This window comes from Lactuca serriola, chromosome 4 (genome assembly GCF_051521515.1).
Source record: "Lactuca serriola cultivar US96UC23 chromosome 4, Lser_US96UC23_V15, whole genome shotgun sequence".
NCBI classification, from domain to species: domain Eukaryota; kingdom Viridiplantae; phylum Streptophyta; class Magnoliopsida; order Asterales; family Asteraceae; genus Lactuca; species Lactuca serriola.
In genome coordinates, this window is record NC_136411.1 from 26,005,936 (window position 1) to 26,020,094 (window position 14,159).

The 14,159-nt window shown below is 34.1% G+C and overlaps 1 protein-coding gene across 1 annotated transcript; it reads right to left on the reverse strand.

Annotated features, from left to right (window-relative positions):
• Positions 1-258: 258 nt before the first annotated feature.
• IPT1 (isopentenyltransferase 1) lies at positions 259-3,952 on the reverse strand. Its single transcript, XM_079038408.1, has 2 exons — positions 2,163-3,952; positions 259-548 (listed from the first exon to the last, which is right to left on the reverse strand). Exons 1-2 carry the CDS (start codon positions 3,338-3,340, stop codon positions 545-547), a joined length of 1,182 nt encoding a protein of 393 aa, XP_078894534.1. The 5' UTR covers positions 3,341-3,952; the 3' UTR covers positions 259-544.
• Between the last annotated feature and the right edge of the window lie 10,207 nt (positions 3,953-14,159).

The following is a 14,159-nucleotide window of genomic DNA, read 5'->3' on the forward strand; positions in this document are numbered from 1 at the left end:
AAAGCAAGACATATAAGGAGGAAAAATTGGATTCTTGATTAATAAATTGAACCAAATCAATCAAAAATTGGATTCTTGATTAATAAATTGAAAAACTGTCTCATAAACAATGAAAATGAAATATATATATATATATATATATATATATATATATATATATATATATATATATATATATATATATATATATATATATATATATATATATATATATATATAAAAGGAGGAAAATATAAGCTTTCTTCCTTAACCCTTGGAAATCTTAATTGATTAGGATAAGATCCTCAATCAATTATCAAAATCAAATCTCAAAAAGTAAAGATGTCGAAAAAAATTTAAAAACACATTTTTTCCCTAAATGATCCCGAATGGCTGAAAAACACCACACGTCATGTCGTGTGCGAATTTCGTTCAATTTTACATCGTGTGCGAATTTCGTCCAATTCCAAGCTGTTGGATCACTTCGACAGATTTGTTGTTGATGTCATCATACTTTTGATTCCTACTAGTGCTGACATCGTCAAGCTAGGTATCGACACTTGTATCACCTGCATCATTTAGCATGTTGTTTAGTATTATATAAAGTTTATAAACCAATCTAATAAAACAACAGGAACTTGTTTCTTAATCCGAAATTAATTGATTAAGTTGTGGGAAACATTAAACCTATGGATATAAGAGCGATTTAACAAAGAAACTACTTGTCAAGCATGTGATAAGCTGCGAACTTTTGAGTGTTTGGAGATTATGCTTAGTTGCATAATTGGAGAGAATTCGGATGAGACTTACGATAGATATTTAAAACCAAAGGACCATACTTTTTTGGTATTCAATACATGCAATTAACCGGTTGTAAAATAAGTGATAATTAATAATTTCCCTAATGGTGGTCAAGTTATTAATTTGGTATTTTTGTTATTATCCATATCTTAATGTAAATTATACGGACATTAAGATCATATTTCATTCAAAAGACATTTATAATATTGAACTTGGGCCACTTGTAAGTTTTATCGATTGATAAATAAAGGATAATGGGAAAAAGACATGTGTTGTCATGGTACAAAAAAAACATGGGATTTTAGGGTAGGACCACTTGCAAACGTAACTTATTTATTTATTTTTTTGGTTAAACGATTAGTTTTTTTTAACAAAAAAAAAAATCATTAGAATAAAAGTAATTCATATGACATTAAGCGACAATTTGGTAATTTTCGATTGAGTCAATAACACGGTTTTGAATCTAACCAAGTAAGACAAATATCAGAGGAGTCATAACCAAATCAGAACCTTCTAAATATGATATCAAACGTATAAAAAAGCGCAAAAATCATATTTCATCAAACATTTTTTTTTTTGCATCAAATGGTACTAGGAAAAAGTATCACACACATAATTAAACGAAAGACACCATACCAAAATGCTTCCGTTAATCATGTAACATATAATTATTTTTGCATTGTGTCTTTTTTCAATTTTAACCAATCATACAATAATTTTATATTCATAATAATGATTGCAATAAAATAAAATTTGGAATGTTTTGAATGGAAAAATCATTATTTTTGGCTTTTGCATCTTTTAGATTGGTATAAATTTAACGGACAAAGAATGCTTCCAAGGATGTCCTTTTTTGTATTAAAAAGAAAACAAAAAACCAAGGTCAACTTTCATTTGTAATATTATGTGCCCTCTTGACTTTTCTCTTATATATTCTGATTCCAACAACCTCAATTTTTATTTGAAAATCCAGCTCTAATATTTGTAGCAAAACCCATATTGAAAATTGTTGAGGGCCAAGGCTAAACACGTAATTTCACAAAAACAAATGACCTACAATATATATATATATATATATATATATATATATATATATATATATATATATATATATATATATATATATATATATATATAATTTTAATAAAATTTGGAGAATTGAAATTTAAGAAGGTAAAAATTGGCTATAAATTATCAAAAAGTCGTCCTATTGCTTCAAAATTGGTCATCCTGCTAACCTACCTAAACCCATGTCGAACCTCCCTCCAAATTATGTAAAAAAGAAAAAAAGAACTTTTACAGTGAAGATAAAAATAAATGAAAATTGATTTTTTTTTTAGAGAGAAAAAGTGAAGAGAGCTGGAAATAGCTGGAAAACCTACTCCTCCAAGAAGTGCTTCACGATCTTCATGCTTGGTTCCACCACCTGTTTTTCCCATATTTCCGCCACCCTTGCTCCGCCTCTGTCCGCCGTCATCACAGCCCTAAATGCCTCTGTGGCATCTATTCTCTTTAATTCCCACCCGGCGTCCCTCAGCCGTAGGATCTTACTCACTTGCTTCTTCGCCAGTTGGCACGTGTTGTCCTTGATCCTTCTCACGGCTTCATCGTACGCCTCCTGCCCCATCACATCCTCCTCGAATACCGAGCCCTCCGTTCGCCGGAGCCCTGGAAAATTCGTGAAATACGTCTCGAACTCCGGTATTCCGATTGCCTGACCTAAACCACACCTGTTAACCCTCTTGTGCTCATCGGACCTGAAAAACTCTGCAAGCTCCTCGAACATACCGGAATCAAGCATCTCATCGACCCTTTTTGATAAATACTGATTTAAAACCGGTAAGCTAACATCCACCCAGATGAAACAGCATTCGTATCGGAAATCAGAGCTCACCGGCTGCGGCTCTGGTCCGTTGAAGACGTCCGATTTTGGGTCGTAGCGTTTTGTAACCAGTGAGTATATTAACGAATTTGATCCTCCGACGACAAGAGGCAACCCCCGACGAGTTCTAATCTGATTGATGTATTCTGCCGCCACATTCCGGAAATCCGACGGAGTGAAAACCGATTTCCTTGGGTCAATCGCTCCCAGAAGGTGGTGGGGGACACCGCGTCGCTCTTGCATTGTGATTTTGTTGGTGGTGATATCAAGTCCGCTGTACACTTGCATTTTATCGGAGTTGATGATCTCAGAGTTATCAAAAAATCGAGTTGCGAGATCGATTGAAAGACGGGATTTACCTGCTCCGGTTGGACCCATTATGACGACAATCTTTCGCTTTCGGCGACGAGTGGATGGAGATATTGGTGAGACGGCGGCGGCGATTGTGGAGGGTGATTCCATGTGGATTTGATTAACCCACGTGGAAGAAGAAGAAGAAGAAGAAGAAGAAGAAGAAGAAGATGGAGTGGGTTGAAAGAAGGTGAGAAATGAAGAAAATAATTTGAAGCGATGATGATGGAAATTTGTTGAAAATGGTAGTCTCATAAGGAAATTTGTTTTGATGACGATGAAAATACAAAACTCACAACACAAGAAGAACGTACATACAAAATACATGAGAGAGAGAGAGAGAGAGAGAGAGAGAGAGAGAGAGAGAGAGAGAGAGAGAGAGAGAGAGAGAGAGAGAGAGAGAGAGAGAGAGAGAGAGAGAGAGAGAGAGAGAGAGAGAGAAGGCAGTTTTTAGGGATGGGTTTGTTACATATACAATATATTCAGAAATCAGAAATAGTCTCCATCTCTCTGTTTCTCTCTCTATATATATATTCCGTGAGGATTTGGAATTTCAAGAAGTAGTGGGTATGGATTCAGAAGCGATGAAACAGAGGATACATCATAATCATCTTCATCATTGTGGTAGCTTCTAAAATCTGTATGGAATGATTTTGAATCTTGTGGATATTGTGGGATGCATCATTTGATGGGATATGAATTAATGAATGTGGTGCAGAGGTGTGTGTGTGTGTGAGTGTCGGGATTTGGTCACACACGATGATCGGAGAATGGAGGAGAAGGAGGGAAGTGTTGTTGGGACGTTGGGGGTTAAGTTTTTGGGTTGGATTGTAGAATGTGGAGTGATGATGGGCTTGTTTTAAACCCTTTGCAGAATGGAATAGAATGCCACCTCAAATTCAAATCAACTGTAAGAAAAAACTGGTGAGAAGAATTGGTGGGCCACTTTTTGGAAAATGTATTTTGAATTGAGAATAACCATTATTTTGCATTTAAAATTGATATTATTATTAATAGAATTACATTTATGTTGCTCGAGTCAGTGACGATTAAAATATAGATATAAGTTATTAGAATTAATGTAACATAAATCTAGGTTTTAAAAAAAATATCTGGATTTATTATTGTTTATTTAAAGAAGTTTATATTTTATTATATAAATATCAATAATATTATAATCCATGGGGAGGTGTCTTTTCACAGTAAAAACTTAATATTTACAAGTATAATTTAATAGGATTAATTTTTTTTATCTTATTTAGCAAAATCTCCATAAAAGTTATTATATTTTAGTTTTGTTGACAAAAAATCATTTTAGATTATCATTGAAACCGGTAAACATTTACGAAAAAGAATACTACAGTAATAAAAAAGAATCATTGACGACTTTTTCGTTAATAAAGTTAAAGTTTAAGGATTTTTTTAAAGATTTTCTTTTTTATATTTATATAGTAAATTTATCTGAAAAAAAAAAACTTAAAATTTTTTAAGATATATTATTATTAAAAAATATAATAATGATAATTTATATATTATTTTTGAATTTTTTTTGTGATTCACTTTAATACATATTATTATTATAATAAAAAAGATATCACCTATATCCTATATAGCTTAAGATGACTTTGTTGATTTGTCTAGCCCAAATAATACTTCATTGTTGAACTTTTACCACCACCACATTCTGTCACTACCACCATCCTTTGCCACCTACAACACCGTCTACTACCACTAGCTTCTACAACCACACTTTTCCACCACCATCCGTCACCATAACCACGACCACCACCAATAAAGAAACAATCGTCGTTATTATCTCAACATCACCCTTATTTAGAAGATCATCATCGCTCAGATATCCAAGCCCCAAAACGTCGGAGTTCTTCTTCCGATTAAAATGTATAAGTGTAGCATTTTATCCACCAAGGTTGCCTTTATATTTATATAAAAGCCATCAGGTGATTGACTACTTCTCTACAACTTGATAAAAAGCCCAAAATGACAAAACTTACCAAAATGTGAGGCATTAATGAACACAAATTTGGACATAGGACATAACCACGCATTTATGTAAATATAAGGGCTTTATGGTATTAACCCTAATACAAGAGCTATAATAGTTATAAAAACACATGCTAAATACAATTAATAAGAATTTTATGGTTTGTGATAAAGAGTGTGTTTCTACTTTTAGGTCATATACATCATGGAGCTCTATTTAGGCATTGTATTAAGATGGTATCTTTATGATTGTAGTAATCATATCTATTAAAGAGAATCAAAAACAATCCCAAAAATGGTATATAAATAATCATTATTTTGTTTTTTAATAAAAACAAATATGTAACACCCTTTCTGGAATGAGTTAATTTCTAAATTTAAAACTTTCATTTTGGGTGGCCACGACATGGTGGAGCTTCACCACGGCGTGTCAGTACCTATTTTATCATTGGATTGTAATGACCTTCATGGCGTGGCCATGGGTTACCACGGCGTGACAACCATTTTTGGAAAAACCCCTGATTCCTAGGCTCCGAGCCCTATTTAAAGGACATTATAGCTAGGGTTTCTTGATTATTCAGCCTCCATCACCCTCCTAAGCTCAGAAACCATAACTCTAGACTCCTTTACATATTGTGAGCTCATTTTTGGTACTTTTGTGATCTTTGACGGAGAATGAAGCCTTTTGGTGTGGTGGTTCACCTTACAAGCATCATTTTCATCTTCTAGCCTATCTTCTAGACCTTAGTGAGTGTCCATGACTCAATCTTTATATTGATAAGTTGCTAAATCTCTAGATTTGTCCCTTATTCTTCATGTCTTGGTGGGTCGGGGTGGTGAGATCTGATAAAGTTTGAAACTTTATGAATCTTTGGGACATTTGGGGTGTTTGACGCCATGGATCTAAATTAAGATTAGGTTTTGGTATCGTACATGAAGTCTTGGTCATAAAACCCTTATTTTGACCTAATATTAGTTCAAGACATGCATTGGTCATGCATGTATGTAAATCATGAATTTTTATATTAGTGTTGGTGCTTGGAACTCTTCAGGAACTGATAGACAAGGAAATTTCAAGATTTAGTGCTTGATGATTAAGTCCATGATATGTTTTGCCTTTATTTGAACTAGGGTTTGAGATCTTGATCTATTGGAGGGTCTTAAGGGATAAAGTTAAAAACTTTATCCCTTTGGACCATAGGAAGGACCAGATCTGAGCTTTGGAGCTCTTAGAATCGAAGAAAACGGCTTAAGCCACTACGTTGTTAAGAACCCAATGGCAACGGTGTTGTCTTTGGTCACCACAACGTGACGTCTGGGAAATCCTCATCTATGTTATTGTTATGGGCTACGACGTGGTCATGGATAGCCATGAAGTGGTGGTCGACTAAAGTCAACTTTGACTTTTAACTTGAGTTAACTTTTGGTCAAATTCCTAGTTTTGGAAGGAGGGTTAAGGGCTTTCCTTGTCTAACTATATAGGCGGTGTATAACATCTGTATTTTCGATAATGAGAGCAATAGCAACTGATTTTCATCTGAAAGGTGAGTCTCCTCACTGTACTCATGGGTAGAAGGCACCAATATCGACCCAATGAATTATGTTTGTAGGGTGATAGTGTTTTTGTGAAACTTGATGATATACTTATATGTGCTTGTTGTCTTTGTGACTCTTGATGATATGACTATATGCTATATATATGAGAGGTGAAATAGACCCGTTCGGTTAAAAAATACCAATTAAGTTGAAATAGGTTCAAATAGACCTGGGGGTGAAAAAGACTCGTTTGGTTGAAAAATACCGATTGAGTTGAAATAGACGCGATGGTGAAATAGACCCAAGGGTTAAATAGACCCATTCCAAATTCGAGCTGATATATATTGTATGGTATGAGTCATTTTGGAGAACTCACTATGTTTTGTTTTTACGGTTTCATGTTTATTGTTTCAGGTACTTCCGTTTTCAAAAGGAAGAGCTCGATATGATTGCACCACATCCACCAATGTTTCGCATTATATGACTTGTTTTGTACTTTGATAACTATATGACGTGTTTTTATACTCTGATGGGATTTCAGACTGAATTAAAGGTTATTTTTGATTGATTTAACGAAAAAAAAAAATTTACTTGGTATTTTTTTTCATGTTACAAAATATGAGTTTTTTTAGTGAAATTGATGTAAATTGTATCTTTATTTTATGTTTTTTAATAAATAAATATAAGTTTTTTTCAAATAACTTTAATATATATAAAAATAGAAAAACTCTTGAAACGTCCTTAAACGTAAATCATATTAACAAAAAAGTTGTCTATTATTATTATTATTATTATTATTATTATTATTATTATAATAGTTGTTGTTGTTGTTGTTGTTATTTGCAATTTAACTTTTAAAACTGGCAGTAACCAGGTACAAGGGTTATTTTGCAAATGTTTATCGGTTTCAGTTGTTAAATTGCAATATATATATATATATATATATATATATATATATATATATATATATATATATATATATATATATATATATATAAAAGATCTGACAATTCGTGTATTCGTGTCATTAAAACGTGCCAACCATGAATTTGACACGATACGATTACACGATGAGAAATAAGCTTTATCTCAATTTTTAAGATGTATTCGTGTCGTGTATTCATGTCGTGTCTCTCACAGATTCGTGTCTTCGTGTCTGAAATTGTCAGGTCTAATATATATATATATATATATATATATATATATATATATATATATATATATATATATATATATATATATATATATCATGTATGAATTTTTTTATTAATGGAACCCAACTATAGAGACTTTTATGCAAATTTCCCTTTAACTAATTGAAGAATTATTATATTTTACTAATTGATAGAGTAAATTACATGAATGGTCCCTATTGTTTGTTTTTTTGTACGCGCTTGGTCATTTTCTTATCTAAAAGGACTATTATGCCCTTATTTAAATAAATTAAAATAGTCTTTTTATGCAAGATAAGGTGGGTGGGGGGGGGGGGGGGGTAAATGTGTGTTTATTTAAAAAATTAAAAAATCAAGGGCAAAATAGTATTTTTTTTTTTTTTTTAGTTAAGACAGTGACCAAATGCGTAACAAAAACAAACAATAGGGACCTTCCGTAAATTACCCCAAACCATAGGGACCATTCGTGTAATTTACTCTAGTTAATATATTTGTTTAAGAAACATAAAATAATGACAAAATTACATAAATGGTCCTTATCGTTTACCAAAGGTCACAAACTCAGTCCATGACAAAAAAATATTTGACGAACATGCTCCCTGTGGTTTTCAAAATTTGCGTGAATGGTCCTTTTTGCTAAGACATTTTAGTTTTTTTTTTCCATTAATATGTGGGTAATTTGGTCTTTTCGGGCAATAAGGTTTGAGTTTATGACCATAGGTAAACCATAAGGAGCATTTATGTAATTTTGTATATATTTTATGTTTATGATTTTATGGTTTTACCACCCTTTTATGTAACACCTACTTTTCATGAAATTTCTAATCTCGAGATAACGAGCCGTAATTTGATTGAGGAATGGTCTTGGGCTTCAAAGGAATAACGTTTAGACCATATCGGATATTGATATTGTTAGTTAAGTGATTAAAGCCCTCGAAGTGTGCCTTGGAGCAAAGGGTAAAATGGGAAATGTGATTATTCAGGTATCTTTCATGAATTAATAATTTAGTTCGGTATGTTTTAAATCAAAAGTATCAATATACAATTGTGGGTTAATACCTTCCCGTGCATATCAAAATCGCCAAAAAAGGATTTGAAACGAATAAGTTATGATTGTTTGAAGCTGGAATAGATTTGGGTGAAATCTCGTCGCAACAGAGTGGAGAATTGTCATCCACGGTGTGGTAACCGCCTCAGAATATAGAATTTTCCTCCATAGAGTGGCAATCGACATGGAATGGGGAATTGTCTTCCACATAGTGGAAGCTGGGCATGCTTAAGCCCATGATTTTTAGGGTTTTCAACATATTTAAAGGTAAGGATTCATGTTTTAGAGAATTTTCTCAAAATCCATCTCATCTAGAACTCCTTGGGAGCAAACCTAGCCTCCCTCTTCATGATTTGAGCTTCTCCCCTACCCCTTTCATCTTTTCGGTGCTTTTTGGTGGTGTTTTGAAGAATCTTGAAGATCAAGAGAGTTCTTTTGGTTGCAAGGAAGGTTCTTTCAAGTTTGCATCCATCAAAGTCACTCCATTTATGGGTTATTGTAAGTATAAAGTTAGTATCTTGCTTTTTAGTTCTTTAGATCTTTGTCATTTGTGGTTTTTGGCATGTCTGTTCTATTTTATGGGTGATCGTAGAGTTGAATGGACTGCAACGTATTTTAATCAAGTTTGAAGTACTTCTTGGACCTCATGGACTAGGAAAGTTAGTATCTTTTGCCTTCTCTTTAGGTCATGTAAGTTATCTTGGTCCTTTAGGTCATTTTGGTATATTAAAGTTTATATCTTGAAAGTTTGTGGCACTATTATGGATAAAGTTGAAAACTTTAGTTGAAAAAGATGCATTCTTGGTCCCTTTGAGACTTAAAGTCTATATCTTGGTTGTTTGGACCATCCTAACGGATAAAGTTGGAACCTTTATCCATTATGAAGATATTAGGTACTAGATCTGATGTTTTGATTCTTGGTATTTTGGATTAATCTCTTAATGAAGGAAAATGGGCATTTTGCTTGAGACCACGACACGGCCAAGGAAGGTGCATGGCATAGTGGTGCTCTGCCTCTCGATTTTTAGTGTAAAATTGGCCACGACATAGCCAAGAGTTCACCACAACATGATGATCCACTGATTTGACTTTTGGTCAAACTTGGATAGAATTGAATATTTTGCTAAGGGATGTTATCCGTTTGGCATTAGGTAGCTTGGTTCCGATTTTCTATTGTTGATGTAGTTGTTGTGCTTCTGTTGAGTAGCTCAAGTGAGTCTTCTCGCTATACTATGTAGGATGCTAGTTGTCTTTGTAATTCTTGCATGGAAAACTAGGGTTTGACCCCTGTTATTTGTATGAAAGACTAGGGTTTTTCCCCTGGAATGTGCATGAAACACTAGGATTTAGCCACTGACAATGGTATGAAAGACCAGGATCTGGCTCCTGGCACTGTACAATTAAAGACCATGATTTTGCCCATGACACGAAGTGATCGTGTGACTATAATTTCACCCATAGCATTTACCAGGGGTTTCAATAGACCTGTTATGTTATGTATGGTATGTGGTATTGATAGATGCCATTTTATGCATCTTTTATGGTAGTTTTTATTAACATTTTGCATCATATTTATGCATTTGCATGTGCATTAGTTTAAATAATGTTCAGCTCATGTATTTCATTAGAATTTCGGTACTACTTATGTGTTTATGTCATTTTCAAATAATTCGAGTGGAGCGGTACTTTGGGAGAAAGTTGGATGCATTATAGGAGCTTAATGCAGCAAAAACAAATGCGGGAGCTAGAAGCTGGATTAGATCTACTGAATCTGAAGAGTTCGCGTCTGAAACACACATTTTTGAGGTTACATGATTGTGTTTTTGCTTATATGATCATGCTTTTGATCGCGTTTCATCTTCACAACTTATCCAAGTCAGAAATATGGTTTAAGGGCCTCAAAGGACTTATACGATCGTGTTTTTCCCATAAACACGATCATGTTTTTCAGTTTCATGTTAGAAATAGCATCGTACTTCATTAAACGGGATTTCAGGGGATGTTAGGAAAAAACACGATCGTGTTTTGCCATTTACGTGAGCGTGTTTTTATGTTTCTTATCCCAGAAGTTGCTAGCTTGCATATTAATTCGATCTCTCTAATCAATTAGAACCCTAGCACCCTGTTCCCGAGTTCAACTTAAGGAGAGAAAGGAAAGGATACGGGTGGAAATTAGAAGACAATAAAAGAAATTGGTGTTCCCGAGTTTCATTAAAGGAGGGAACTGGAGGTAAATGGGAGGATCACTTTCCCTCCTAACTTTCCTTCCGATTTGGGAGGATTTGGAATGAAAGAACAGAATAAATCATCTTCCTTCCACTTCTCTCCAACTCGAGAACACAAAAGAAAATTTTGTTTTCTATTCCTTTCTCTTCTTTTCTCTTCTCTTCTTTTCTTTTGTCAAACTTGGGAACGAGGCGTAGACGTTCCCAGACGACGAAAACGACTTCTAAAGGAAATTTTTGCACTTTTTCATCACTTTTTGAAGATCTGAAGGCTGTGGATCATCTAATACATTTAGTTTAGTAAGATTTAGCTATTTAAGGTCTCTTTTTATTGTTCTAGATTCGTTTTTAGCCATGTCTGGCTAAACCCTAGATTTCAGTTCTACATAGATTTATATTTTTCATGTTATCAATCGTTAGAATTGGTTTTCATTGTGCGATTCTATCTAGATTTTTCAGTTTTAAGCTTATTGAATGTTTGATTTGATTCTTTTTAGCCTGATCACCTAATTAGGGTTTAATCAATCTAGTTAATTAGTTAATGGAATCCGTAATTGTTCTAATAAACAGGTAATAAGTAACAAGTATAATATTGGTTTCGTGTTGGGATTTAACTCTTATATAAACCGAAATTTCATATTTTTATGCTTCCGAGCTTGTGGGAATTGAATATTGCTGGGAATTTTAACAGATCTAAAGGCTACTTTTATGATTTTAATTAAAAGTTTGTTTAATTAAATTAGTAAAAAGTTAGGATTAATTGACGAGCTTGTTTTGGTTAATTAATTAGGTAAAAGAGAACTTACTAGAGCTTGTTAGTACTTTTTAGTACCAGTGTAGATAGAACACATTTTGAATAACCATGTCAATGTTGATTGCATGATTCGGAAAGTCTCAATAGAAATGAATTCAATTTGTATTATTGAATTTTATTTATTTTATTTCACTACAATTTCTAGTTTTAATTATTAATAAAAAAACAACCACCTTTTTATATTTATATGTTTTTCACTAGTATGCACCTTTCGCAAATAGGAATTTACCATTAGGTTGTGTCCCTGAGGATTCGACCCTGCTTCCTCGTGCTACCCATTAGTTCATTTGAGTAGTGATGATTTATTTTCTTAAGACGACCGCAACAACATTTTAACATATTAGTTCCATTGCCGGTGATACGATACTACTAATAGTTTTATGTTCGGATCTTTACGTACATGTACAACATTAGAGTTTGATCCAAAGATAGAGAGGACTACAAGAAAAGTGAGGAAACATGTAGCTCAACAAAAACTTTCAACAAATTTCTTTGCTTCATCATCTTCCCTAGCCTTGGAGAAAATGAACCATATGACAGTCTCTTGCGGAACGAACTAGACCCTAATTTTTCATCCTGACCAAAAGTACCACCATATTCACCCTCCCACAACCCATTTAAAAAATATTCTACACCACCTTCTGAAAAATCTGAAACCATAAACTCTTCTGTAACCGAAACTGAAAAATTAGCCATGTGTGGAGGTGAAGGCGAAGAGAAAAACCCTTAGACAGTGGGCCACCCAAGAGGTTACTCAACAGCCTCTCTACGTCACCTCCTCTGAAGACCAAAATTTTGAACTCAAATTTGGGCTGGTATACCTCCTCCTATGTTTAGAGGCTTAGAAAATGAAGACCCACACAAATTCCTTAATGAATTTCATGTGGTTTGTTATGGAATGAGGCCACATGCCATAACAGAAGATCAGATAAAGCAAATGGCATTCCCCTTTCCAATTCAAGGCTCAGTGAGAGAATGACTATATGAGCCCCCATCCGGAAATGCATGTTTCAAGCTTTCGCCGAGAGATCCATGGTATCAAACAAGGAAGAATAGAAGCTTTGCACACGTACTACGAGCGCTTCAAAAAGTTACTTGTTTGGTGCTCACGATACGTAATCGTTGATTACCAACTCTATAATTGATTTTGTGAAGGTATGATACCCATGGAGAGGAGCCTAATAAATATTTCAAGTGGTGGATCTTTAGGGCACATGACACCGACTGAAATCTAGGAGCTGATAGAAAAGTTGGCTATTGAGTTAAAACATTCTGATAATCAAGAAGAATGGTATCCCGATCAGTTGAGGGGTGTCAAAGAACTTAGCTCCCATCATCTAGAAGCCCAAATTTCTGAACTAATGAAAGCGGTGTTGTTGCTAACAAAAGAAAGAGGAGTCGCATCAACAAAAAGACAGTATGGTATCTGCTTAAAAATTGAACATCCCACTGACATGTGTCCACTACTGCAAGAGGATGTGGCCCCAATGAAATTTATTGGAGGATACTAGCAACATGAAAATTTTAATCAACCTCCAAATTTTTATCAGAACGGTATTATCATCAAAGACAACAGTTTCAACACCCACCATGTTTTTATTAGTCAAATATTCAGCAGAATCAGCTTCTGCATTCGACATATCAAAATATGCACCAACAAAATTATTAGCAGCAACAGTTTCAGAATCAACATTCCCATAAGTAATATGGAAGCTCCAGTGTGGCCTTGGAATATATAGTAAAAAGTTTAGCCAGTAGCACTCACACAGTCTAGAACGAAACTGGAAAAATTATCAAAGTTTTGGAACAATAGATGTCTCAACTTGCCACTTATGTGGGTCTATCGGAGTCTTAAGGGAAACTACCTACAAAGATTAAACACAATCCAAAGCATAACATGCGTGTAATTTCCTTGAGATGTGGAAAATTTTCCTAAATGTCAAAGCATATCTGAACCAGAAGAAGAGGCTGAAAAAGAAACTAAAGAAGTTTTGGGTGAAAAAGAAGTTGAAAGAGAGGAAGAAAAAGAAACTCCCGTTCAACCCAAGCCATATATGAAAGAGTACAAGCCAATCCCATCATTCCTATCATGACTCAAGAGCACGAAGCATGAACAAGAGGACGAGGAAATCATGGACACTTTTTGTAAGGTGGAGGTAAATATTCTTTTACTTGATATAACTAAATAGATTCCTCATTATATATGCCGAGTTTTTAGAAAAATTATGTGTTTCAAAGAGAAAACCGAAAATTGATGAAACAATTAAAGCTGGTGAAAACATGTGTGCTTTTTTGCAAACAGGTTTACCCTAAACTGCAAGGATCCGAGAATTTACTCAATTCCTTGGAA

Excerpts from the sequence above, each read along its gene's own strand:
- IPT1 (XM_079038408.1), bottom strand. The coding sequence starts at position 3,340 with ATGTATTTTGTATGTACGTTCTTCTTGTGTTGTGAGTTTTGTATTTTC.